Source organism: Propithecus coquereli, unplaced genomic scaffold (assembly GCF_000956105.1).
Source record: "Propithecus coquereli isolate 6110/MARCELLA unplaced genomic scaffold, Pcoq_1.0 Scaffold59, whole genome shotgun sequence".
Taxonomy (NCBI): domain Eukaryota; kingdom Metazoa; phylum Chordata; class Mammalia; order Primates; family Indriidae; genus Propithecus; species Propithecus coquereli.
Genome location: NW_012151840.1, coordinates 3,810,885 through 3,836,176, shown reverse-complemented (window position 1 = coordinate 3,836,176; position 25,292 = coordinate 3,810,885). Strand labels below are relative to the sequence as shown.

The window sequence follows — 25,292 nt, the reverse complement described above, 5'->3', positions numbered from 1 at the left end:
TCATATGCCCTTCCCTTTCCCAGGGTCCTACTATGGTCTGAACAATAACTGTACAGCTTTGCTCCTCACCCCATCTCCAACACACATGTGCGTGTGTGTGCACGCACACATACAAACTGAAAGCAATTGTCGAGGACCTGGGAAGTCAGGAAAGAAGAGAGGAAAGTGCTGGGCCTACCTTATATTGAACGTGTATTGAGTTGCTTTGAGTACCTCCTCTGTGTTAGGCACACATATGTTAACTCATTTAGTCTTCAGGACAGCCCTGTAAGATGAGTATTTTACTTTCCATGTTTCTAGATAAACTGAGGGTTAAAGAGATTAAGTAATTTGCCCAAGGCTACACAGCTAGTAAATGACAGAGGCACGATTTGGATCCAGGTCTTTCTGACTCCAGAGCTTGTGCTCATGCCAGAATACCACATTGATCCTGACCCTTTGATGGGACCATCAGCAGCAGGAAGAGAGGCTGCAGTTTCCCATGTTATTCCCTTAACTTTGCAACCTATTGCCAACTGGAATCATGTGGGTAGGGGGCTCTGGAAGGCCAACAGAAGAAGGAAATTAATGTAGTTGAGGCCTGGGGATGGCGGATGGTTGGAGCAGAACACACAAATGCTGGTTAGAATCCCCGTTTGTACCTATGCTTGACTTCCCTTGGTCGTGTCTTATCAATAGAATTTCCCCATGATCAAGATCATAGGCCATCAGTACCTGGCCAAGGTTCACCACCTGTCTTCCATTCCTTCTGGTTCTCAGGTTTCTTTCTTTTCTCTTCCCTTCCACATTTGGTTCAGGTATCCTACAGCTTCTTCAGTCGAGAACATCCCGAAAATTCCTAGCATGTCGTCTAACCCCAGACATGGAGACTAAGCTCCTCTTCATGACATCCCGGGTAAGCTAACCCATTGCAGCAGGAAGAGGAGACGCAGGTGCTAGCTGGGCTTCTTGCTTCAGTCTGTGGATCTGTAACCATTGTGCACCACTCTATAGTGGAGTGGTGGCTAAGCGGGTGCCCCTGATCCACCTGGGTGCTGGCTGCTTTCCTTTGTTCATTCTGCACCTACACATTGGGCATGGTGCTAAGAATTGGGGGTACAGTATTGAATAAGAGAGATACAATTCCAGCTCTTGTGATACTTTCAGTCTGTCTAAAACAGTCATTAAACCGGTAATTGTATACAAATAATATCATTTAGAAGTGTGAAATGTGCTATAAAAGGGTAGAGTGAGTGCTCATTCTAGGAAAATCCACAGTTGCTCCAGGGAAACCGTGAGCTCTCAGGAAGAGGCTGTGGCCTTTTGGTTTCCAAACATGGCTGAATTACGACAGAATTACCTGAGGAACACGTTAAAGATGCAGTTTCCTGGGTCCCACTCTCCCAGAGAATCTGCTTGAAGAATCTGTGTTTTTAGCAAACTTCCCAGGCAATTCCTCTACAGTCGGTCTGGCTTTAGGGACCTGCTGCCCTAGCCAGCTTTCAGTTTCCCAAGTCATGCAAAGCTGTCTAGATCTGTGCTGTCCCATGTGGTAGCCATGTGTTGCAATTTAAATTTAAGTTAGTAAAGTAAAATTAAAAATTCAGTATCTTAGTCACAATGGCTACATTTCAAGTGCTCAATAGCCATCCTCATTGCAAAAATGTTCTGTTTGACAGTATTGGTCTAGAGGTATCTTTTTGTTTATTTTTTACCCTTTTGCTCTATTTTGGTTGATTTCTTCAGACAGATGGGAGATAGAAGAGGAAGACCAGATCTTTTTCCTTATTTGGTGTTACTGTTTATAACGGTTTAGGGTCTGTTTGGGGGAAGAACCAGCTGCAAGAGGATGTGGAGAGTCTATGCCTTGGATAATGGTTCTGTTAGGTTGCCCAGCAGCAGGAAGCTCTCAGTCAGTGCTGAGTGGTGAACAGGCTCAGCTCTTGCTCTTGAGGAACATTCCTTGCTGTTCACCAGTGGCTCAAGAAAATGAGAAAAGATTATGCTTATGACTGGAGAATCAGTGACCAGTACCAGCAGTAAGGAGCCAAAAGTGCACTACAGTTGCAGTTGGGGGTAAATATAGTATCAGCTTGATGGCAAAAATGAATGTGCCACTGGCGTGTGCGAGGCAAGCTGGAAACTGTCAGCATGCTCTTAAATTAGGAAGTCCTCCCAAAAGAGGGGAGACTTGAGAGACAGTATGAGCTAATGAATACATTGTGGGAAGAAATGGAGGTCTAGGTCAAGGCTAGAGTTGAATGTTGCTTGTTTTCCTCTGTTCAGGGACCCCACCCTTCCTTCTAAGTTTCTTTTTCCAACTTCTCCTAGGTACGGTTTGGTCAACAAAAGCGATATCAGGATTGGTTCCAGCGCCAGTACCTGTCAACTCCAGACAGTCAGTCTCTGCGCTGTGACCTCATTCGCTACATCTGTGGGGTAGTCCACCCTTCTAATGAAGTACTGAGTTCAGATATCTTGCCCCGGTGGGCCATCATTGGTTGGCTCCTGACAACATGCACGGTGAGGGGCTGGGCCACGGGGCAGAGGATATTGGGTGGTGAAGGGTGCCTCTTCCTTCGTGTTCCCCATATTTCCATGCTTCTTCCTCACTGCAGGCCTGTCTCACCCCTGAGGGCCCCTTTTTCACTCTGGTTCACTTGAATGCCTTGGCTTTTTGCCCCACTTCCCTTTGAGTCTCTAGAAATTTACTTATACTCATTATGTTCCACCTGGGTTTCGGGTTCAACAGGTTCTATTGCCAACCTCCAAAGCTTGGATATCTGAGGCATCCTTGCCTTTTTTGTTTTAGCTTCCAGAAACTACATAATGGCTATTCCTCTGAATTGTTCCTTTCTTAACTCAGAGCTTGCAATCTTTAGACCCTCACCTCCATGCCTTTTGGCATCAGCTTGGATACTTCCCTTCTCTGCATGTAGTAAATCTGCAGCGAGCCATTTCCTTCCCAGCATTTCCCTCCCCGTGCCCGGGGTGGGAAACTGTCCATTCTCTGGCATCTGGCTGCCCCCTGACCTCTTCTGACAAGGTTACTCCTCCCCCATCTGACTGGGTCTTTGGAATGTGCTGATTCAGATATGACAACAGCCTGTTCCTAAGGGGTCTCTTCTTCAGGAATGTGCTGGGGGAGCCCAGCAAGGGCAGCCCAGGGGGCTGGTCTGAGTGTTGCCTCAGCTCAGGGGTGATCGGTGGACTCTCGGTACAAGGGTTCTCTCTTATGGGGCTCAGGGATGTGTACTTCTGGGTATATGAAGAACCCAGGCCAGTGCCCATCCTCTTGGTTGGTAAGGCCGCTTACTCACACTCAAGCATAACACAGACTCAGGTGCCTCTCACCCCGTGGGCATTCCACACTGTTTCACTAGGAGCTGACTTTCGTAGACGGGGCAGCTAAGTGGGCCCTGGAATCTGCCTTGGGCCTCTGAAGGGAATGGAGCTGGTTGATGAAACTAGCCCTCTTTTTTTTCTCCTCTCTTTTCCAGTCAAATGTTGCTGCCTCTAATGCCAAGCTGGCTTTGTTTTACGACTGGCTGTTCTTTAGTCCAGACAAGGATAGCATTATGAACATAGGTACGTGACGGAGACCAGGCAGCGCCACTTCCCCATCCCCCAGGTCCCCACTGCCTTGTCGTAGTGATAGCAGTCATAAATCTCAGGGCAGCGTGGAGGGGAGGCAGCTTATCTGGGAGCAGTTCCGTTGTTCCTCATCAGTTCTCCCTTGACCTAGAAGGAGAATTGCTTTGATGAGGCTGAGCAGTCAGTTCACCCCTCCCACCACGGCCTTAGGCTTGGGCTGGGGGACAGCCTAGGCAGAGGAAAAGCTGTACCATGTCCTGCTTTTCCTCTCCTACTACCTCCCTTCCCCACGCTGAGTGCTGGGGGCAAGAAGGGAGGTAAAGGCTAAGAGCTGTTTGGGGGCCTGTCTGCTTTTGGGTCTGCTCAGTGGGAGTGGGAGGAATAGACACAGCATCCCCAGAGCTGTTCATGTATATTGGCATCCCATCTTGCGGAGCTGGAAACAGACTCTCTGATGGGGGGGGCCCTTTAATTCCACATTGTCCAGAACCAGCTATCCTGGTCATGCATCACTCCATGAAGCCTCATCCAGCCATCACTGCCACACTCCTGGACTTCATGTGCCGCGTAAGTGCCCCAGCTCTCTTTTCTCCCCATGTCTGGATGAACAGAGTTAAGTGTATCCCCCTCATCTCCCAGTGAATGAGTCTTCTCGGTGCCCCTTGACTGTGGCAGCAGAAGTCACCATGGGTCCTGTCCCCTCAGTGAATGCTTCCCTTCCATATTCCCACTGTCTCCAGTGGATCTTCCCGTGTTTCCATGGGGTTTCTCAACCACAGGGATGATGACTCATGGTAGAATCTCGTCTCCTTGAGGAGCAGCCAGGTCCAGTGAGAGTTTCCCATATTAGTGGCCCGGAATGGTCAGAAACGCCAATCCTCTCTGCAGCCATCCTCCCCAGTGTCCCCTGATCAAACCAAAGCAGCTTTTAGATCTGGTTCAGCGGAACACTCTGGATAGAGTGTCCTGTGCTCATTTTCTCCTCCCGTTGTTCCCTTCCAGATTATTCCCAACTTCTATCCACCATTGGAGGGCCATGTGCGGCAAGGTGTCTTTTCCTCCCTCAACCACATTGTGGAGAAACGGGTCTTGGCGTAAGAAGTTTGGGGGTGGGGTGGGGGGTTTGTTTTCCCATTTTTCATTAGGTCCAGTCACCTGTAGGTCAGGCACATCCAGATACTGCCATACTACTGCTGGCCCTTTTCCTTGGCGGGTGTAAAAAGTACTGATTCCACCTCAGGCTGCTGGGCATATGTCCTCCTGACTCTTAGAGGAACTTCTCTCATGCCATCTTATTACAAAGGGCTTCAAATGCCTTCATGCTCCCTGTTGATCCCTTCCAAGAATCTGAATATGGCCCAGTTATATAGATTGGGCTTAGACCTATCTCGTTAACTCCATGTTGAGCTAGAAATGAGGGGCTCTGATGTTGACCTTCACTTGTGTTCCCCGTTAGACACCTGGCTCCCCTGTTTGACAATCCTAAATTGGATAAAGAGCTGCGGGCAATGCTGAGAGAGAAGTTTCCTGAGTTCTGCAGCTCACCGTCCCCGCCTGTGGAAGGTATGGAGCCCTCCCCTTCCATCATCCGTATCAAAACAGGGACATGCCATCCAAGGCTCTCAGACCAGAGTCCTGTTTAGGATGTCGTCCGTGTGCGGTTCTCCACCTCTGTGACACTGCCCATCGCAGCTTTTCCTTTCCCAGTTTTTCTATTTATTCATTCTTGTGTTGTCTCTCTTGGTTCTCTTCATCTAATCTTATCTGACTTTTGCTCATCTTTCTTGCACTCTTAACTCTAATTTTTTCTCTTATTAACTCCTTCTCAGTAGGTAGAAGGCTTTCTCGTAATGTTTGTTTATCTCATTTTAACTTTGCCCATCTCTTCTCTCTGTCGAGCTCTAGGCCCTGGCGCCTGACGAGAGGTTGTCATGTTGGGTCTCAAATCTTTCTCCCGATCCCAGACTGCCATCTCCCCACCACACTTTTTTGTTTTGGGATAAGGGCTTAAGCCAAGCAGTACATCCCAACTTGGTTTTAAATTAAAGAACACTTGGGACTGTCCCTGGTCTTACTCTAGTCACTAATTCTGAGCTGAGCATAGAGCAGTCATGTCCTGTGCTGTTCTTATTCCTGGCAGCATCCACCCTGTAGGTCGTGGAGGGTTGTGAGGACACTAGGTTTGTCCTTCCAGGGTCAATAATCCACTTAGGTCATAAACTCCTTATTCTCCCACTTGCCCTCCCGTCTCCCTTCCCAGAAGCATGGAACATGTTAGAGGACACGGGAGGCCATCAAATGCCTTGTCTTTCTTTACTCCCAAGTTAAAATTGAGGAGCCAGTTTCCATGGAGATGGACAACCATATGTCGGATAAGGATGAGAGTTGCTACGACAATGCGGAGGCAGCCTTCAGTGATGACGAGGAGGATCTCAACAGCAAAGGTGAGGCTAGCAGCAACGGCTCATTCAGGCTTGTGTCAACCTGGAGAGACCAATTCGTAGCAGCAGCCTCTCTGCAACCTTTCTATCGCCTTTGCCCTGTGAGTTAAAGTTTTGTTAACAGGTTGACTGGATGAGACTCTGAGTGCAGAGCCCTGTACTCAGCACGAAAGGCAGGAAGGAAAAAGAAGTGGTTGCTGCACTTTTTTGCATATAGGAGCTAGGACATGTGCACGCTCAGTGAGATGCTTTAGGCACTCACACAACATTGAGTACACAGGTGCACACTTAGGGCATGTGAGGAAGGGACATGTGGTTCAGGGGACTGTCTCTGTTGCTAGCATCTGGGCAAACTGACTTCTTTCCCAAATCACTACCTTCAGGAAAGAAGAGAGAGTTTCGCTTCCACCCTATCAAGGAGACAGTCGTGGAGGAGCCTGTTGATATCACCCCTTACCTTGACCAGTTGGATGAATCCCTAAGGGACAAAGTACTCCAGCTACAGAAGGGGAGGTGGGTGCAGACCTCACTCTCCACCTCCGGAGGTCCAGCCCCAGTCTCTGTACCTAGTGCTTGGTGGGTGTGGCAGGATGGTGCAGGCTGGAGGAAAATGTGATGGGAGTGTGTGGCGAGGTAGTTGGAGCTTCATGAGGGTTTTTTTCTGCAGTTTATGTTGGAGGTTATGGGCTGGGAGTGGGGCAGCCTCGTTCCCTGACACCTTGGGTTCCCACTCCATGGATTCTGGGGAGAAGAGCCTCTGAGAACCAAAGTAGGGTTGATGGGGATTTCCCCCTTCTTTGGGCCTCTTCCCAAGAGCAGCAAATTCTGCCCTACAGCCTCCCCTGACCCCCAAGCTGGGATTTTACACAGAGCTCTTTGTTTTGTCTCTGTGCATGTTGTGCATGGGAGTGTGCTTGTGCACACTGTTCTGGGTGTGTGTCCTGCCCTCTGCTATCATTTATGTCGCTGGGATTTCCTCTCACTTCTGTCCTGCAGTGATACGGAGGCCCAGTGTGAGGTCATGCAGGAAATCGTGGACCAGGTCCTAGAGGTGAGGAGGAACCCAGCCCCCTAGGGAGGAAGCAGCCCAGCCTGCTCAGCATAGAGTTCCCCATGCAGACATCTCCCAGGGACGCTGACTGTCTCCTTCTCCCTCCCCACATGGGTTCCCTCTGATGGGGGGTGGGGAGCTTGCTGATCCTAGAGGTGGAAACATGAATTCCAAGGCTGTGGGATAGTGGGGGCAGGAAGGCTTGGATCTAGGTAGTGACACTCCCTCCCTTGTCTCACCACCCAGGAAGACTTTGACTCGGAGCAGCTTTCTGTCCTTGCTTCCTGCCTGCAGGAGCTCTTCAAGGCCCACTTTCGAGGGGAAGTGCTGCCTGAGGAGATTACCGAGGAGTAAGGCTCATCTTCCCTAACCCCGCTAACTCAGGAGCCAGAGTGTTCTCTTATAGTCCGAATCCAAGATGCACTTTGCCGTGAACCTTAGAAAAATAATCTGTTCACTTAGTGTTTTTATTCTCATATGTACTGCTTCATTTAAACAAGGTTTATTTTTGCCTGCTCAATACCGTGTGTACTAGGAGAGGTACACACTCCCTTTGCTTCAACCCCTCCTGCTGGGCCCAGTAGCCCCAACCTTTGCTGAATCATGTGGGATTGGACCCTGGATGGGGCTCTCTCCCTGAAGGGCAAGAGTCTCACCTTCAATGAGGATGACAACCTCAAATTGTGATTCTTTGTTAGAAACCTGTTTTCTCTGTTCCTAAGCCTCTGGAGCAGCAGAAAGTTTGCCTTTTGGGTAGAAAAGGAGCAGGCTGGCATCTGGCCTTAAGCTGGTCCTCCATAATATCTGCCTGCAACCTACCTCCCCTCCCCTCACGTGGACTCTCATATGTAACCTTCCTCTTGTAGGTCCCTGGAGGAGTCTGTAGGAAAGCCTCTCTACCTAATATTTAGGTAAGCACCCAACTGTAGGAGATATCGCACTGTCCTCTGTCTTCCCTGACAGCGCACTGTGCTTGGGGTAACAGGGCCCCTTTCCAGGAAGGAGGAGGTATACAGTGGACACAAAGCCCACGCCACCCCAGAAGCTCCATGGGAGAGTCTGCCGTAGGTAAAGCTCTGCTCATCTCCTCTCACCCCTTCCTCTAGGAACCTATGCCAGATGCAGGAAGACAACAGCAGCTTCTCTCTGCTTCTGGACCTTCTCTCGGAGCTATATCAGAAGCAGCCCAAGATTGGCTACCACCTGCTCTACTACCTGAGGGCCAGGTGGGTATGCTCCCCACATTTCCTGTCTCCTCCTACACACTGACTTTCCCACCCTTGGCTGTCTTCACCAGGGCCTTCCATGTGTTTGCTGTTTTTTTTAAAAAAATAATAGCTATATATAAAATTAACCCTTTTATTTTTTTTTTATTTTTATTTTTTGAGACAGAATCTCACTCTGTTGCCCAGGCTAGAGTGCCGTGGTGTCAGCCTAGCTGACAGCAACCTCAAACTCCTGGGCTCAAGCGATCCTCCTGCCTCATCCTCCCGAGTAGCTGTGACTACAGGCATGCTCCATCATGCCCGGCTAATTTTTTCTGTATATTTTTAGTTGTCCAGCTAATTTCTTTCTATTTTTAGTAGAGACAGGGTCTCGCTCTTGCTCAGGCTGGTCTCGAACTCCTGAGCTCAAATAATCCTCCTGCCTCAGCCTCCCAGAGTGCTAGGAGTACAGGCGTGAAAAATTTACCTTTTTAAAGTGTACGATTCAGTAGTATATTCACAAAGTTGTACAACTATCACTACTGTCTAATTTACATCACCCTAAAAAGAAACCCCATACCCATTAGGAGTCCTGTTCCCGTTCTTCCCTTCACCCAGCAACCAATGACCTGCCTTCTGTCTCTGTAGATTTACTTATTCTGGACATTTCAGATAAATGGAATCAAACAATGTGTGATCTTTTGTGACTCACTTTTTTTACCTAACCTAATGTTTTTAAGGTTCATCTGTGTTGTAACGTATATCAGTTCTTCATTCCTTTCTATGGCCAAGTACTATTCCAGTGTATGGATACACCACATTTTGTTTATCCGTTTGTCTGTTGGTGGACATTTGGGTTGTTTCCACTTTTTTGCTATTGCAGATGGAGCTGCTGTGAACATTCATGTACAGGTTTTTGTGTGGACGTATGTTTTCAGTTGTCTTGGGTACATACCTAGGAGTGGAATTGCTGGATCATGCAGAAAAATCTGTTTTTACACTGGCAGGGAACCGCAGAACTGTTTTCCAGCGTGGCTGCAGCTACTTTTATGTCCCCTCCAGCGACGTGTGAGAGTTCTGATTGCTCCGCATGTTCCCCAGCACTTGTCATCTGGCTTTTTTCCCCTTAGTCTCTGTGCTTTTTTTTTTTAATTGTCTGACTTTTTGATTCCAGCTATCCTAGTGGATGTGAAATGGAATCACATTGTGGTTTTGTATTTCATTTGTATTCATTTGTATTTCCCTGGTGGGTAATGATATTGAGCATTTTTTCATGCATTTATTGGCCATTTGTGTATTTTCTTTGGAGAAATACCTATTCAAATCCTTTCCCATTTTTAATTTGGTTATTTGTCTTTTTATTGTTGACTTTTAAGAGTTATTTATATATTCTGGATACAAGTCCCTTATCAGATATATGATTTGCAAATATTTTACCCCATTCTGTGGATTGTCTTCATTTTTTTGTTGTTTTTTGTTTTTTCCAACACCAGGAGAAAGGCATATCTTCACTTTTTTGATGGCATCCTTTGGATCACAAAAGTGTCAAATTTTTATGAAGTTAGATTTATGTTTTTTTTCTTTTGTCACGTGTGCTTTCGATGTCATGAAGATTTATTCCTATGTTTTCTCTAAGAGAACATAGTTTTAGTTCTGTGGCTTTGTTTCTTACTTTAGGCCTGTCAGCCATTTTGAGTTGAGTTTTGTGTATGGTGTGAGGTGTTATTGCCCTCATGGCTAGAGCCCAGAAAGCAAGAGAGAAAGCCTGACCTGAGCCCTCTTTCTTTTCTCGGTGCTCATCAGTCGTAGCTTCACTCGTTGTGTTCAGAGCCCCGTCTGGAGCACTGGGGAAGGGTGGGGAGAAGGAGGAGCATCTCAGGCTGGGCGCGGGGGCTCACGCCTGTAATCCTAGCACTCTGGGAGGCCGAGGCAGGAGGATTGTTTGAGCTCAGGAGTTCGAGACCAGCCTGAGCAAGAGCAAGACCTCGTCTCTACTAAAAATAGAAAGAAATTAATCGGACAACTAAAAATATATAGAAAAAATTAGCCGGGCACGGTGGCGTGTGCCTGTAGTCCCAGCTACTCGGGAGGCTGAGGCAGTAGGATCGCTTGAGCCCAGGAGTTTGAGGTTGCTGTCAGCTAGGCTAACGCCACGGCACTCACTCTAGCCAGGGCAACAGAGTGAGACTCTGTCTCAAAAAAAAAAAAAAAAAAGAGCAAGACCCCGTCTCTACAAAAAATAGAAAAATTAGCCAGGCATTGTGGCATGCGCCTGTAGTCCCAGCTACTCAAGAGACTGAGGCAGGAGGATCACTTGAGCCCAGGAGTTTGAGGTTGCATTGAGCTACGATGATGCCACTACACTCTACCCGGGGTGATAGAATGAGGCTCTTTCTCAAAAAAAAAAAAAAAGTGAGTGTCTCCTGGTTCCTATAAGTTGTCAGGCCCTTGGGGAAGGTGGCAGGGAGGGACATGAGACAGAAGCACACCTAGGGCAGACAGGCAATTCCAGAGCGAGAGCCTACTTCAAGGGTGTTTGAAGGTGGGTGCTGGGGTGAGGCTGCTGGTTTAGGCCCATCTGGTCTTGTAGCAAAGCTGCCGCGGGGAAGATGAACCTGTACGAGTCATTTGCCCAGGCCACTCAGCTGGGCGATCTGCACACGTGCCTAATGATGGACATGAAGGCCTGCCAGGAGGACGACGTGCGGCTGCTCTGCCACCTCACGCCCTCCATCTACACAGAGGTTGGTGCCTCCATCCATATCCGTGCTGGGGGTGGGGGCAGCAGTGCAGGGGGCTCACGGGAGACTGCCCACCTAGTGTACACTCTGAGCATCACCTACAACCTGGCCCTCCTCCGCCCACCCTGCTAACTTTGGTAGACCATTGCTTCCTACACCACAGCTGTTCCCTCCTTCTACCTCTCTTTATTCAAAGTTTAAAATTTTCTAAAACTCCCAGAATTTTTATCCTTTGGTTTAGCTGTGGTGTGAGTTGGGGCCTGGGCCTATATACTTGGCTTCTCAGGTTGGGCCCCATCATCTGGACCCATGACCGGTCCCCTAAATCAGATCTGTATTTATATACCCCAAGCCCTCTCGCCCTCTGATGGCTCGCCCCTGGATTCTCTCTGCTGGTTCCCAGTGACCAGGGCTTCTGTCGTGGAGACTGACTCTCATTCCCCTGGTTCACTTAAACTCTTCTCTAGGAACTGGGATGCAGGAGGTATCCGCTCTTCCATCTCTTGGTAGAATTTCTCAGAAGAAGGAAATGAGGACCCAGGGTGTGGGCACATTAGGAGGAACTGTGATCTCAGCCAAGCAGTGGAGGGAGGAGGGGTGTAGATGCCAGACACAGGGCACTTCCCTTCCCCTGCGCCCCCTCTCTAGATGGGGCCCTGCCTGCCCACACAGCCCTCCCACCCCCAGACAATCTACACCTTCTCTTCTTTGGCTGAGGGTCAGCACAGGTTGGGTTTCTGCTGCCAGGGACGCAAATGTTTACTCCGCTGCTACTCCCACACAGAACCAGCCATCACATCCAGTCCTTTCAGCTCTGGCTTTATCTCTGTATAGCTCCCTGTTCCTTTCCTTACACACGCCCCTCACAGTGTGCACACATAAATAACAGAAGTTGAGGTCTTCAGGTTCTTGAAGTCTTTCAGCTTCATAGCTATTGGATCTCTGTTTAGGGGGTTATATTAGAGCCTGTGTCTGGCTGACCTAGCCAGACCCTGAGCGTGTGCTAAGGAAGAAAAATGGGTTATGAGATGAAGGCCAAGGGGTCCACCCCAGACCCTTCCCCTCTCTTTTTCTACCCAGTTTCCAGATGAAACCTTGAGGAGTGGAGAGTTGCTGAACATGATCGTGGCTGTTATTGACTCTGCACAGGTATACATCGAGCCTTGACATCCCCAGAGAGGCCCAGAGGGCAGGACTGGGGAAGTCAGGCCTCTGCTTTGTCTGCAGGCCTGCAGACAGGGAGCCCATGCTCCCAGGCACTCTGCTCCTGGTATAGGTGTGTGCATCTTTGGCTGTAGCAACTGGGAAGGAAAGTGGGCCCCAAGGGTGGCTGGCAAACCCTGCCTAGAGTTTCCCTTATTCTCCGTGTTCTTTGGGCATTCCTATTTCCACAGGGAAAACTGAGGGGATTGTTTGTTTAGCTCTCAATTGGATGCCTTTCCCTTGGCTTAGAATGAAAATGGTCAGACCATTTCTACTAAACCTTTCTACCATGCATAGGTCCCCAAGAGGCTGTAGCTTTGCTTGGGTCCATCTCAAGCCTAAACAGAGGTCCCAGTTCTCTGTTCTCCTTTTCTCCACTCAGTTCCCATTCATAAAAGAGGAAGGCCAGGCAAGGTGTAGCAGCTCATGCCTGTAATCCTAGCACTTTGGGAGGTCAAAGTGGGAAGATCACTTGAGCCTAGGAATTCGAGACCAGCCTCGGCAACATGGCAAGACCCCATATCTATAAAAAATAAAAAAATTAGCTGGGTGTGGCGGCTTGTACGCCTATAGTCCCAGCTACTCAGGAGTCTGAGGCAGGAGGATCACTTGAGCCCAGGCGTTTGAGGTTGCTGTGAGCTAGGCTGACACTACTGCACTCTAGCCTGGATGACAAAGTGAGACCCTGTCTCAAAAAAACAAAAACCAAAGACGAAGTCTAGCACTCAAGGGTCCTTCCTTTCCCTTTCCCCTGCCCACACCTGTGCTGAGAGCCCAGCCTCCCAGGATCCTTCCCTCCTCCTCAGGCCTAGACTAAAGCTAGGTAGAGAAGTTCCCTGTTCTCCCTCTGCCACCAGGATGTGGGGGACTGTTTTCCACAACTATTTTTGCCCAAAACAGGCCTGTGGCTCCCACACAGACCTGTTGCTACCTTACCAGCCCCTTCATCCTCCAGAGACTGCAGCATTCATCATGCGCCATCTCCTCCCTGTCCCTCTAAACTAGACTTTCCCGTCCTCTGATTTTTTCCCTTATGAGCCCTCCTGCTCCTCCCTCCATACTAGCTTCCTGGCCTTTTTTAGAGCTCATGGGTTCTGCCTTCTTCCACCTCAGCTCCAGGAGCTGGTCTGCCATGTGATGATGGGGAACCTGGTCATGTTTCGAAAAGACTCAGTCCTCAACATACTCAGTAAGTGACCAAACCTTTTAGGTACCTGAGAGGAGACAGGAGCAGGGTGTCAGCCATGTGTATTTTTCACCAACGGGAAAGCTGGCTCTGGGGCTGGGAAGTTAAGGGGTAGAATGTCGTACCACCCTGCTGTGTGGCCTTGGGCAGTGTCTCTCTGGATGTGTTTCTTGCTCTGTAAATTGGAAGGACTTACTCTTGCCCCTCCAACCTCGGGGCTCATGGGAATACAGAAGCTGTGAGAAGACTGGAAATCAGTGTTGTGTGGGAAGGGAAAGGGTCTAGATTTAGGGTCACTGTCCCTACCTCTGTACCACTGTCCCATCCCTGTTTGGGGTGCTGGTAGTCAGTGGACTAGCCACATGTGTGTGTGATGGGGAGAGAGATGTTTGTTCTGTCTCTTGCAGTCCAGAGCCTGGACTGGGAAACCTTTGAGCAATACTGTGCCTGGCAGCTCTTCCTGGCCCATAACATCCCCCTGGAGACCATAATCCCCATCCTGCAGCACCTCAAATACAAGGGTGAGTAGGGTTGTGGGTTGGAAGCAAGTAGGAGAGGACACGACCTGTCCAGCTGGGGCTCTGGCCGAGCCCAGATCCACCGCTCCCTTCCCTACCACAGTGCACCAGCGCAGGGCCACCGTGAGCCAGGACTGCACAGGGGCTCGGGTGGGCCAGGGACTAGATAGGATTCGGGTAGGGGCTTCTTCCTGGCTCCTGGTTGAAGACTGTCCTTGCTCCCTCCAGTGGCTGTTGGTTAGGGGATGAGGGAGGTGCCCAGGTTCCCTCCCGGAATCACACATTCCCCTCTCCTTCCCTCCCAGAGCACCCAGAGGCCCTGTCCTGCCTCCTGCTTCAGCTCCGAAGAGAGAAGTGAGTTCCCCCCTGGGAGCTCTTTAGCCTTCGGTCCCCACATACAAGAGATACTGTGGTATAAAGGACTTCTGTCCTGCTCCTTTTGCCATGTTTTTTTCCTGTCGTTGACATCTGCTTATTTTGCCCTTCCCCCAGTGTGACTTACAAGTAAGCAGCTCTCCTGGGATCTGGGCTTCCTCTCAACATACCCCCCTGCCCACCAGGAGCTGCCCTTGGAGGTGGGGAGGTGGGGACCGGACATCCCTGTTTCCTGCTGCCACAGCAGTTCTAATCCCTGGTGGCTCCCGCTCCCCTCCCCCACACGACTGCAAGCCGCCACATGTCTAATCCAAGAGGAGGAAGGGTCAGAGTAGAGGGATCACACACTGTCCTCTCCTCTACCTACACAGAGCAGAGCTGGCTGAACCCACTGTGCTCCCTGCCAGGGTGGGTGTAGAGGGGAGAGGGCAGAAGACCCCCTCTCCCATCACAGGTGCTGTAGCAGCCTTCCTGGATAAATGGAACAACAGCTGTGTATCTTTTCCTTCCTACCATTTTGCCGTCTTTCTACCTTCTCTCCCCCCTTGCCCGAGAGACTAGAAATGGTGTCCTGGAGGCAGTGGGAAGGTGGAGAGCTGTGTGGGACTGTGGCTTCATGGCCTTCTCTCCTGCCCCTTCCTTAAGCGGGATTCCATGCTGGCCCACACTCTAGCAGGGCAGGGTAGGAACACGCACACAACACGTGCTTGTCCTTTTGCCTCCCCGGCCCATTTCCTGACCGTTCTAGGGGGCGTGGGGGAGGTTTGGTGGTCCTCCTTCCCAACACAAGCGCACAGACACCTTCTACTACCACAGAAACTGAAGAGTCTCACTTCTCACCTCCTGGCTTCCGCAGAGGATGAAACCAGGCATTCCTTGGCCCAAAGAGAAGAGGGAGAGGGATGTGAGAGTAGGAAGCTGCAGTGGGGCTGGGGTGGGCAGGCGGGGAGGGCGGCGTTTGGGAAATACATGAGCGGGAGGGATCGAGCAGTCCCTCAGGCTGCTTCGGGAGCGGCACCCAGCGCCTTGCCCCACAGGCCCAGCGAGGAGATGGTGAAGATGGTGCTGAGCCGGCCCTGCCACCCCGACGACCAGTTCACCACCAGCATCCTGCGGCACTGGTGCATGAAGCACGACGAGCTGCTGGCCGAGCACATCAAGTCCTTGCTCATCAAGAACAACAGCCTCCCTCGCAAGAGACAGAGGTGGGCATGGTCCCTGTCCACCCTCCAGGCAGGGCTGCCCACATTTCCTGCCCGCTGTCAACAGGCCGTCCCTAGGGCAGTCTGCAGGGACTGCTGCCCAGTGATAGTGGGGGTCCAGTGCAGTCCCAGCCTGGTTTGTGGGTGACATCTAGTGGTCTGAAGCCACATGGCATGCAGGACCATCGTGGCCTTTCTCCCCTCCTTCTAGTACCCCCGTGGCAGGGCTTCCATGTTCCGTGCACATCTCCCTTACCCAACCGCAGCCCGCGAAGCCTGCCTGTCCTCCTCCCTGTATGGGCTGCCTCTGTCCTAAGGAGGGACCCTGGTGTGGGGGGAGGATCCTGGTGGGCTGGAGGGTGTCTCGCATTCCTGGAACCCTCCCCCTAGCTCAGACCCTGGCTCTCATGCCTTCCCTGCACAGCCTGAGGAGCTCCAGCAGCAAGCTGGCCCAGCTGACTCTGGAGCAGATCCTGGAGCACTTGGATAACCTGCGACTCAACCTGACCAACACCAAGCAGAACTGTATGCTTTCTAGCCCTCCCTGAGTCTAGTGTGTGGTGCTGCCCTGGCTCAGACCACCTGGGGCCACGCTGGGGTCAGGGGCACGACGCCTGGGGCCAAAACCCAAACTCCTGGGATAAAACCTTTGGGTACCATTGAATAAGCTCCCAGACATCTAATTGGTTTTCTTCCCCTGCTCTCCCTTTCTTCTCCCTCTAGTTTTTAGCCAGACCCCAATCCTCCAGGCGCTGCAGCATGTCCAGGCGAGCTGTGACGAAGCCCACAAGATGAAGTGAGGCTCCTTCCATTTTTGGCTTTGGGAAGCAGTGGGGAGAAGGCCTAGAGGACAGGAGGCCTGCTGGGGACACAAACTTACCTAGGGTTGAAGAAAACCAGAGACCTAGGCCTGGGGGAGAAGAGGGTGGGAGGTGGCCATAGGACCAGCATGTCCCCACTCAGAGCTTATTCTCTTTTCTCTTAGGTTCAGTGATCTCTTCTCCCTGGCTGAGGAATATGAGGACTCTTCCACCAAACCACCCAAGAGCCGGCGAAAAGCAGCTCTGTCCAGCCCTCGAAGTCGGAAGAATGCCACACAGCCCCCCAATGCTGAAGAAGAGTCCGGCTCCAGCAGTGCTTCGGTGAGGCCCCCAGCCAGTGCCCAGGAGGAGAAGGAGCAATAGGTGTGGGTGGAGTTGGAGCTAGTGATTTCCCTCCTCCCCCGCCCAATCTCTTCCAGGAGGAAGAAGACACAAAACCGAAGCCCACCAAGCGGAAACGAAAAGGGTCCTCTGCAGTGGGTTCTGACAGTGACTGAGGCCCTGTGGTCCCCATCCCACCCCCAGTTGGACTGCCCTCTTCTCCTTGGTGAATCAAAGGTTAATAGGGGCGGGGGAGGTAAAAGGGGAACCATGCTCTTCCATCCCCAAGCTCACCTGGTGAGGAGGATGAGCTTCCTCCTCTGGCCCAGCCTGAGAAGCTGCCAGGCAGCCCCAGCCCCTCCCCTCCTCTCCTGGGGCCCCCAGCCACCCACACTGCTGCCGCCACTGATGTTTGGGTTCTCGCTGAAGCCAGAGGCTGTGCAAAATAGGACCATGGTGGAAGTCCTCAGCCCCCTGACTCCTCCCCTAGCCTCCTGCCCAGTCTCTGAAAGAGCCATTTCAACAGAGAAGGGAAACGACAAAGGAGCAGCTGGCCAGAGAAACTGGGATGACAGTGGAGACTCCCTATGTAGGTGTCCCTTCCTGCTTGCCCTTCAGGTCTTGATTTGCTCTGAACAGGCATTTTATAGCCATTCCCTCCACGCACCAGTGTGAAATGGCTGTCTAATCTGAGTGGTCAGGCTGCCCATTCCCAACCAGGGGGCAAGTGTCATAAGCATTCAGGAAAGAACCTGGAAGGGTGGCCACAGCCCCACGCGGTGTGCCCTGGAGGCTTGGGTTGGCCTGAGAGGTTGGCACCTCAAGCTGGGCCAGAGCCCAGGGTAGTCCAGAGAAGTTCCAGAGAACTGTCAAGTGGTCCCATTTCCTTGGGTCTGTTTTCTTTTTCTTTTTTTTTTTTTTTTTTTTTGGCAGAGATAATCGAGTCTTAAAAGTTGTTTTTAAATGACAATAAAACTAGCCAGAATGTCTTTTGTGCTGGAGTTTGCACAGGCATCAGGCATTTACCTTGTGCATGTACAGGTGGTCTTGATTTAATTGGCACCTAGCTGTAGCCTCACAACATCCTCCTTTTCCCGTCTCGTCTCGAGCAGGAGGGACTTGGCTTTGTCCCCCACCCCCACCCATTCTTCCTGCTACCACTGGAGGTGGGAGCCAGGCACTGACCTGTCCGGGCAGAAACTGATGCTGGCACCATCTCCCTGTAGGCTGAGGTCTGTCCACACCCATTTCTCCTCCAAGAAACTAGAGGCTTCCAAAAGCTAGCGTTTGTCATACTCACTCTAATTTATTAAGTCTGTATGCTCCAGTTACTGGAGGGCTCGACAGGGCAGGGATGCTCCAGCTTGGCTCCAAGGACAGAAGTGTGCCTGGCGGAGAGTTCGAGTACCGGGGATGGGGGGCCCTCTTCCTTTCAGTCTGGCCACTTGCTGGTCCACATGTGCGTTGGCCGTGCTTTTTGTTCTCCTGTTGTCCAGAGGGGTTGGCAGTGGGCTGAGGAGAGAGGACTGAAGTTGGGGCTAACTGCAGGCAGCTCCTCCTGTTGAGCCTGCAAATGTGTCTGTTTACAGAATCGAGGTCTCCCCTCCCTCAAAGCTGCTACTCCTTCCTTTGAAAATCTAAACCACTGGAGGCCTCTTTTTCCTTCCTCCCTCCTTCCCCAGTTTCCTTTGTGCCAATTAAAATCAGGATGGAAAGCATTCGCTGGCTGGCCCCAATTATTGTACCCTTGCCCAAAGGGAGGAGCCTCCGCCGTGGCCCCTCCAGAAATCTGGCCGTCTGGGCCTCTACCTCTCCCCTACTTAGTTCTCAGTCCCCACCCATTCCCTGGGGTAGCTGCTGTTGGCAGCTGGCGGGAGGGTATGGGTCTGGCTGTCCTGCCGGGACTTGCAGAACCGAATGGGCCAGGGGCCAAGTTCTTCAGTCTCTTTTGGGAGAGAGCAATGGTATCCTTCTGTTAGGGGTGAAAATGATACTGAGGGAAAGACGGACTGCGATCCAAACGCCCTGGCTCTCAGAACTGGACTCCAGAGTCCAGCCAGATCCCTAAACTGCCCACGAGGAGAAAGAACTCAAAAAGAGAATGACTCTGGGATTGAGGAAAGGTTCGAGCACGGCCCGGGACCTGGTAGGGTGCGAGCCGCGAGCCGTCCGGGAGAGCGCGCCCAGGGCGGAGCGTAGGCTGTGGGGAGGGCCAGGAGCCCGGGGCCGCCCCCCACACGCTCTCCGCCGGTGGGGAGTGGCGGGGGCCCGGGTGGGAAGGGGCGTGTGCCAGCGCACGCGCGCTCCTCCCGAGAAGGAGCGGTCTCACTGCAAGAACGGTCGGCCCCGATTTCTCGGAAGGGACTATCAGGGGTGTTCGAGAGCGGCGGGGCCGGACGGTGCGGAGCGGAGGAAGCCGGCTCCATGGCTGCCCTCCTACTGCTGTCCCTGCTGCTGCTGTTGCCGCTGCTGCTGCTGAAGCTGCACCTCTGGCCGCAGTTGCGCTGGCTCGCGGCAGACTTGGCCTTCGCGGTGCGCGCCCTTCGCTGCAAAAGGGCTCTTCGAGCTCGTGCGCGGGCCGCGGCTGCCGCCGACCCGGAGGGTCCCCAGGGGGGATGCAGCCTGGCCTGGCGCCTAGCGCAACTGGCCCAGCAGCGCCCTGCGCACACCTTTCTCATTCACGGCGTGCGTCGCTTTAGCTACGCGGAGGCGGAGAGCGAGAGTAACCGGGCTGCGCGGGCCTTCCTGCGCGCCCTGGGCTGGGATGGGGGACCCGGCGGCGGCGGCGCCGCTAGGAGCGCTGGGGAAGGCGAGCGGGCGGCGCAAGGCGCCGGAGACGCAGCGGCGCTTGCGGAGTGTGGAGGGGATGGGGCAGCCACAGGACGAGCCGCGGTCCCTCTGGCACCTGGAGCGACCGTGGCGCTGCTCCTCCCCGCCAGCCCAGAGTTCCTGTGGCTATGGTTCGGGCTGGCCAAGGCGGGGCTGCGCACGGCCTTTGTCCCCACCGCCCTGCGCCGCAGCCCCCTGCTGCACTGCCTCCGCAGCTGCGGCGCGCGCGCGCTGGTGCTGGCGCCAGGTAAGGCTGGAGCGCCCGACTGACTAGGCTGGGCCAGCCGCAGACAGGGGCGTGTCTGGAGTCACAGAAGGGCTTGGTCCTGTCACCGGGACGTTGTCTCCCTGGGGTTCAGAAATGAGTGGGGATGCGAAGCCATAAAGCTGAATCTTTAGTTTCCTAGGGATTCCCAAGGTGCTCAGGTCCCAGACCCATTATGGGATGTCCGTACTCTTCACCCTCGCCGAAAGCAGTGCGGATGGGGACTGGGGGTGCACGGGTAATAGGCTAAGGGGTGGGGAAGGCTTCTGGGTAGTGCCCAAGCCACAGAGCTGTACTTTCGCACCCTTTCCAGAGTTTCTGGAGTCCCTGGAGCCTGACCTGCCGGCCCTGAGAGCCATGGGGCTCCACCTTTGGGCTGCAGGCCCTGAAACCCACCCTTCTGGAATCAGAGATTTGCTGTCTGAAATGTCGGCTGAAGTGGATAAGCCAGTGCCGGGATACCTCTCTGCCCCCCAGAGCATGACGGACACGTGCCTGTACATCTTCACCTCTGGCACCACGGGTGAGGGCTGGGAACCATGCTTACCTCCCAGAACCTAAGGCAGAGGAAGGCAGGGGTCTGGGAACGGCACCTGGGACCTCCTCAGCTCTCAGGTCACCCCCTCAGAACCCTCAGAGAGGATGCTGATCCCAGCGGAACAACCTTTCTCTCCAGTTGCCATCCCCTCTTCATGTCTCCACCTCCCCCAAACTACCCATGTTTCCAGGACAGTCTGGGTCCCGACCTCAATTTGGCAGGCCTCTGACTCTTTCTGTGGGAAACCCAGCAGGGGGCAAGCAGGAAGACCAGATCGAGTTTGGAGCTCAGACCTCTCCTTTGATCTCCCTGCTATGCCACCCCACAGGTCTCCCCAAGGCTGCTCGGATCAGTCATCTGAAGATCCTGCAGTGCCAGGGGTTCTACCAGCTGTGCGGCGTCCACCAGGAGGATGTGATCTACCTCGCCCTCCCACTCTACCACATGTCTGGCTCCCTGTTGGGCATTGTGGGCTGCTTGGGCATTGGTCAGTCTCCCTGCCACCACCCCCTTCATTCCTCCAGCAAACATGTATGAAGTACTTACTATGGTGGGAGTCCTTCAGGCTAGAGGATCCAGAGGGAGGAGGCCAGGGCCCTCCTCTCTAGGAGCTCTGTGCAGTGGGAACCATTACCAGGCAGGCCTACAGACTGAGCAACTGGGGAGGCCATACAGTTCGCAGGAGGGAAGGGCTGTCAGTCTAGGCAGAGGCAAATAGAGAAGAGGTGGGACTTGGGGGCAAGGGTGTGTGCAGAGGATGGGGTATTTGGGGGTGGGACGTCGGGAAAGGGTACATTAACCTCTCCAAGGGAAGGTGGGAAAGGAGGAGGGCCAACTGGGCCTGCTGGAGGTGTGGCTCTGCCAGCAGGTCCCTCCCAGGGAACTGCACTGGGTGGAGGAGGGGGTCGGGGCTCCCCTCTCTGCTCATAACCTCACCTTCTTCCTTTCCCCTTCCCACTTCTGGCAGGGGCCACAGTGGTGCTCAAGTCCAAGTTCTCAGCTGGTCAGTTTTGGGAGGACTGCCAGCAGCACAGGGTGACCGTGTTCCAGTACATCGGGGAGTTGTGCCGATACCTTGTCAACCAGCCCCTGGTGCGTGGGCACAGTTCCTGGGCAGAGCTGCTGACACAGGCCTAGGCCACAGGGAGCAGGACATGTGAAAGGAGACAGAGACAGTTGCCTGAGAGTTAGAGGGAGAAGAAAGAAGGAGAAGAATGGCAGTGTAGGATGAGGGCATCTGAAGGCGGTCACAATGGGAGGGGGCTGGGGAGTGGGGAGCAAGATTTCCCTTTGGAGAGCTGGCATCTTGGTGTTAAAGCTCCCACCTCTTTTCCATTCGTCTCAGAACAAGGCGGAACGTGGCCATAGGGTCCGGCTGGCAGTGGGCAGTGGGCTGCGCCCAGACACCTGGGAGCGTTTTGTGCGGCGCTTTGGGCCCCTGCAGGTGCTGGAAACATACGGGCTGACAGAGGGCAACGTGGCCACATTCAACTACACAGGACAGCGCGGCGCCGTGGGACGCGCTTCCTGGCTTTACAAGGTGAGGGTTAGAGAGGAAACTGAGCACCCACAGAACAGTGGGAGGCTGGCAGGAAGGGGGCTCATGCAGCTGAAATGACCCTCGTCTCCCTCCCTCCAGCTCGTCTTCCCCTTCTCTTTGATTCGCTATGATGTCACCACAGGGGAGCCGATTCGGGATGCCCAGGGGCACTGTGTGGCCACATCTCCAGGTTCGTGTTCAGGTGGGGGGGGTGAGGCTGGCAGAAGAGGACTGGAATTGAAGAGTGGGCTGGGATGGGGGCAGGAGGCTCTGGGTGAAGTCGGCAGCCACTCCTGACCCCAGCGACTTTGCCAGGTGAGCCAGGGCTGCTGGTGGCCCCAGTGAGCCAGGATTCCCCATTCCTGGGCTATGCTGGGGGAACAGAGCTGGCCCGGGGAAAGCTGCTGAAGGATGTCTTCCAGCCTGGGGATGTTTTCTTCAACACTGGGGACCTGTTGATCTGCGATGACCAAGGCTTTCTGCGCTTCCATGATCGTACTGGAGATACCTTCAGGTATCTGTCCATAACTTCCTGACACTTCATCCTGGACATCTGATCTCTGTGACCCAAACCTCCACTCCCTAACCTCCCACCTCAGCCCAGGTCCTCATCTAATCTCTCATTCTTGGACCTCCTAAACATTTAGGTGCTATGACAGCCTGGCACCCTGACCTCCGACCTCTTTCTCCCCCCACCAAGCTCTTAAAGCCCTGACCCCTAACTCCCAGTTTTAGATCTCTGCTCTCCAACAGGTGGAAGGGGGAGAATGTGGCCACAACCGAGGTGGCAGAGGTCTTCGAGGCCCTGGATTTTCTTCAGGAGGTGAACGTCTATGGAGTCACTGTGCCAGGTGCCTAGGCATGGAAGGTGGGGGAGGCACCCAGCCCACCACCCTGAATTGGTAATGCTTGGGCACAAGGAGCATGAGGCCTGCATGGTGGCCAGCCACAGCATGGCTTACCCTGGCTCCCACACCCACCAGGGCATGAAGGCAGGGCTGGAATGGCAGCCCTGGTTCTGCGTCCCCCATACTCTTTGGACCTTGTGCAGCTCTACAGCCATGTTTCCGAGAACTTGCCGCCTTATGCCCGGCCTCGATTCCTAAGGCTCCAGGTAACCAGCCACCCCCACCCCAACCCCTCACCCCATACGTCTACCCCGTATATCAAGTTTGGGAGTTTGATGGCTCCCAAGCTCCAGAAAGAGACCCCCACATAACATAGTCCCTGGAAAGAACAGTACCTTACCAGACTTGTACTCTTCACCCCACTTCACTCCCTGTACCCCTCCTTCTCCCGGCCTGGCTCTTTCTCTTCCCTGTCACCTTCGCTCCTAAACCTTGACCTCGTAACCCCTTTCCCCAGACTTGCTCCTTAGCAAAATTCAGAATACCTTTTCCTTCAACTCCCTTAAATCCTCTCCTCCTTTCGCCAGGAGTCTTTGGCCACCACAGAGACCTTCAAACAGCAGAAGGTTCGGATGGCAAATGAGGGCTTTGACCCAAGCGCATTGTCTGACCCCCTCTACGTTCTGGACCAGGCTGTGGGTGCCTACCTGCCCCTCACACCTGCCCGGTACGGTGCTCTCCTGGCTGGGGACCTTCGAATCTGAGACCTTCTGTACCCAAAGTGTCTGAGGGAGGGACTTTGTGGGATGGGGGCCATTGCAGGTACACCAGCGGCTGTCGGAGATCTTCTATATACCAGATTTGTATTCATTATTTTGTAATAAATGGGCTGGAGCCATTCTGGCTCTGTCTTTCTGATTTGTCTTTTTTGTCTGTCTGTGGAACTGCTTTTTCCTCAGAAGTTGGCTCTGGGCATGGAGCCACAGGCCCCTGCATTCCTGCCCTGACTTTATGTGGGCCTGAGCACAGTATCTGGACCTTGGTGTTTTTCCTCTCAGATGACCCTGCCTGATCCTTGTCCTTGGAGAACCCCTGGTGATTGGTGATTGTGCTCGTGTGTGTCCCATCCCAGTTTAATCCCTGAGTGCTCTGTCTTGGGAGCTGGAGGATGGGGGTCGGGGGGAAGGGGTGGTGGGGTGATTTGGCTCAAATGGCAGAGGTGGACTGAGGCACGTGGGAACACTGCCCCCTGTGGCCAGCTCCAGTCCCCTCTGCTTCACAGCTCCCTGAGAAGCCAGTCAGTGAGAGGGAAGGGTGGGGTCACCCAGCCTCCGGGATGCGGGTGTCTCCTACTCCTACCCGATGGCTGTCAGGCATTCCCAGAAGGAGCGGCTCAGGTGCCCCTCAGGTTCTGGTGGAGTTTGAAGTCCCCTCCGCCCCTTGGAGTAGGGCTCAGAGTGCCTGTGTGTATGTAATGGCAGGAGGGATGGTGGCCTCTCCTTGGCCCCTGAATGAGGTGTCAAGAAAGTTCATCACCTAAAAGCTTGAAATGATAAAACTCCTGCTTCTCCTAGGAACTAAAGTCCCCCCCTCTGTTTTGAGCTGAGTCCTTAAAATTTTCTGCTACTTTCCCTTGGGTATCTTTCCCCTTCCAGCCCCTTTCCTCAGCATGAGCGGTCAGAAGGCATGCCCCATGGCCAAGCTTGGACCCCCATTGCCAACCCTCCGGTTCCTGTACGCCACACCCCCTTCCACCACCAAGCCTCACTGGCACTAGCAGAGGCGCACGCTAACTGAGGTGTAGGAGACATCTTCACTCACTGACCAGTAAATGAGGGATTTAGCTCTTTCTGCTTTCCTCTCGCATCTGCCCCAGGAAGTGTACAGTAGTTGGGGTATGCCTGAGTGTGGGGTGGGGAGGTGGCCACTTGGCTGGCGCTGGGGCACCTCCTGCAGTTGCTCTCCTATAACCTTAGCCCCGATTTCCCAGGCCCATGAGCTGAGCAGCCATCTCCTCCCTTGTGAAATCACATACCCAGCTCTTCTCCCCACACACCCTCTTTCATTTGGTCTAAATCTGCACTGTTAGATACGGTAGCTGCTAGCCACGTGTGGCTACTGAGGACTTGAAATGTGTCTGGTCTATAGTGAGATGTGCTGTAAATGTGTAATACTCACCAAGTTTTGAAGGCATAGTACCAAAAAAGATGAAAACATTCATAGTTGTTTTATAGCGCTTACATGTTGAAATACTATTTTGAATGCATTGAGTTAAATAAAATATAGTAAAATTAATTTCACTTATTTTTGCTTTTAAAATGTGGCTACTAGCCAGGGAAATTGGCTCATACCTGTAATCCTGGCATTTTGGGAGGCTGAGGTGGGAGAATCGCTTGAGCCCAGGACTTCAAGACCAGCCTGAGCAACATATGAGACCCCATCTCTACGAAAAATAGGAAAATTAGCTAGGCATGGTGGCATGAGTCTGTAGGCCCAGCTACTGAGGAGGCTGAGGCAGGAGGATCCCTTGAGCCCAGGAGTTCTGGGCTACAGTGAGCTGTGATGATGCCACTACACTCCAGCCTGGGCGACAGAGTGAGTGAGATCCTGTCTCAAAAAAAAAAAAAAATATATA

The 25,292-nt window shown here is 52.9% G+C and overlaps 2 protein-coding genes across 2 annotated transcripts in view; both read left to right on the top strand.

Annotated features, from left to right (window-relative positions):
* INTS3 (integrator complex subunit 3) overlaps positions 1-17,626 on the top strand; it is a 40,721-nt gene extending 23,095 nt beyond the window's left edge. Inside the window, exons 8-29 of the mRNA XM_012658500.1 lie at positions 798-895; positions 2,311-2,502; positions 3,480-3,567; positions 4,061-4,140; positions 4,576-4,667; positions 5,030-5,136; positions 5,898-6,017; positions 6,398-6,527; positions 7,011-7,065; positions 7,312-7,415; positions 7,932-7,976; positions 8,172-8,291; positions 10,861-11,014; positions 12,092-12,160; positions 13,328-13,403; positions 13,808-13,921; positions 14,224-14,272; positions 15,331-15,498; positions 15,920-16,020; positions 16,219-16,291; positions 16,481-16,637; positions 16,736-17,626. Of these exons, the coding sequence (XP_012513954.1) occupies positions 798-895; positions 2,311-2,502; positions 3,480-3,567; positions 4,061-4,140; positions 4,576-4,667; positions 5,030-5,136; positions 5,898-6,017; positions 6,398-6,527; positions 7,011-7,065; positions 7,312-7,415; positions 7,932-7,976; positions 8,172-8,291; positions 10,861-11,014; positions 12,092-12,160; positions 13,328-13,403; positions 13,808-13,921; positions 14,224-14,272; positions 15,331-15,498; positions 15,920-16,020; positions 16,219-16,291; positions 16,481-16,637; positions 16,736-16,813 (2,270 nt within the window). The 3' untranslated portion in view covers positions 16,814-17,626. The remainder of the gene's footprint in view (positions 1-797; positions 896-2,310; positions 2,503-3,479; positions 3,568-4,060; positions 4,141-4,575; positions 4,668-5,029; positions 5,137-5,897; positions 6,018-6,397; positions 6,528-7,010; positions 7,066-7,311; positions 7,416-7,931; positions 7,977-8,171; positions 8,292-10,860; positions 11,015-12,091; positions 12,161-13,327; positions 13,404-13,807; positions 13,922-14,223; positions 14,273-15,330; positions 15,499-15,919; positions 16,021-16,218; positions 16,292-16,480; positions 16,638-16,735) is intronic.
* A 928-nt stretch (positions 17,627-18,554) lies between these two features.
* Positions 18,555-23,569, top strand: SLC27A3 (solute carrier family 27 (fatty acid transporter), member 3). Its single transcript, XM_012658499.1, is given in 12 exon segments — positions 18,555-18,811; positions 18,813-18,969; positions 18,972-19,713; positions 20,045-20,254; positions 20,598-20,756; positions 21,237-21,361; positions 21,615-21,809; positions 21,909-21,999; positions 22,125-22,323; positions 22,563-22,660; positions 22,793-22,923; positions 23,245-23,569. Coding segments are annotated over 12 exon segments (2,541 nt in total). The 3' UTR covers positions 23,422-23,569.
* Positions 23,570-25,292: the final 1,723 nt, after the last annotated feature.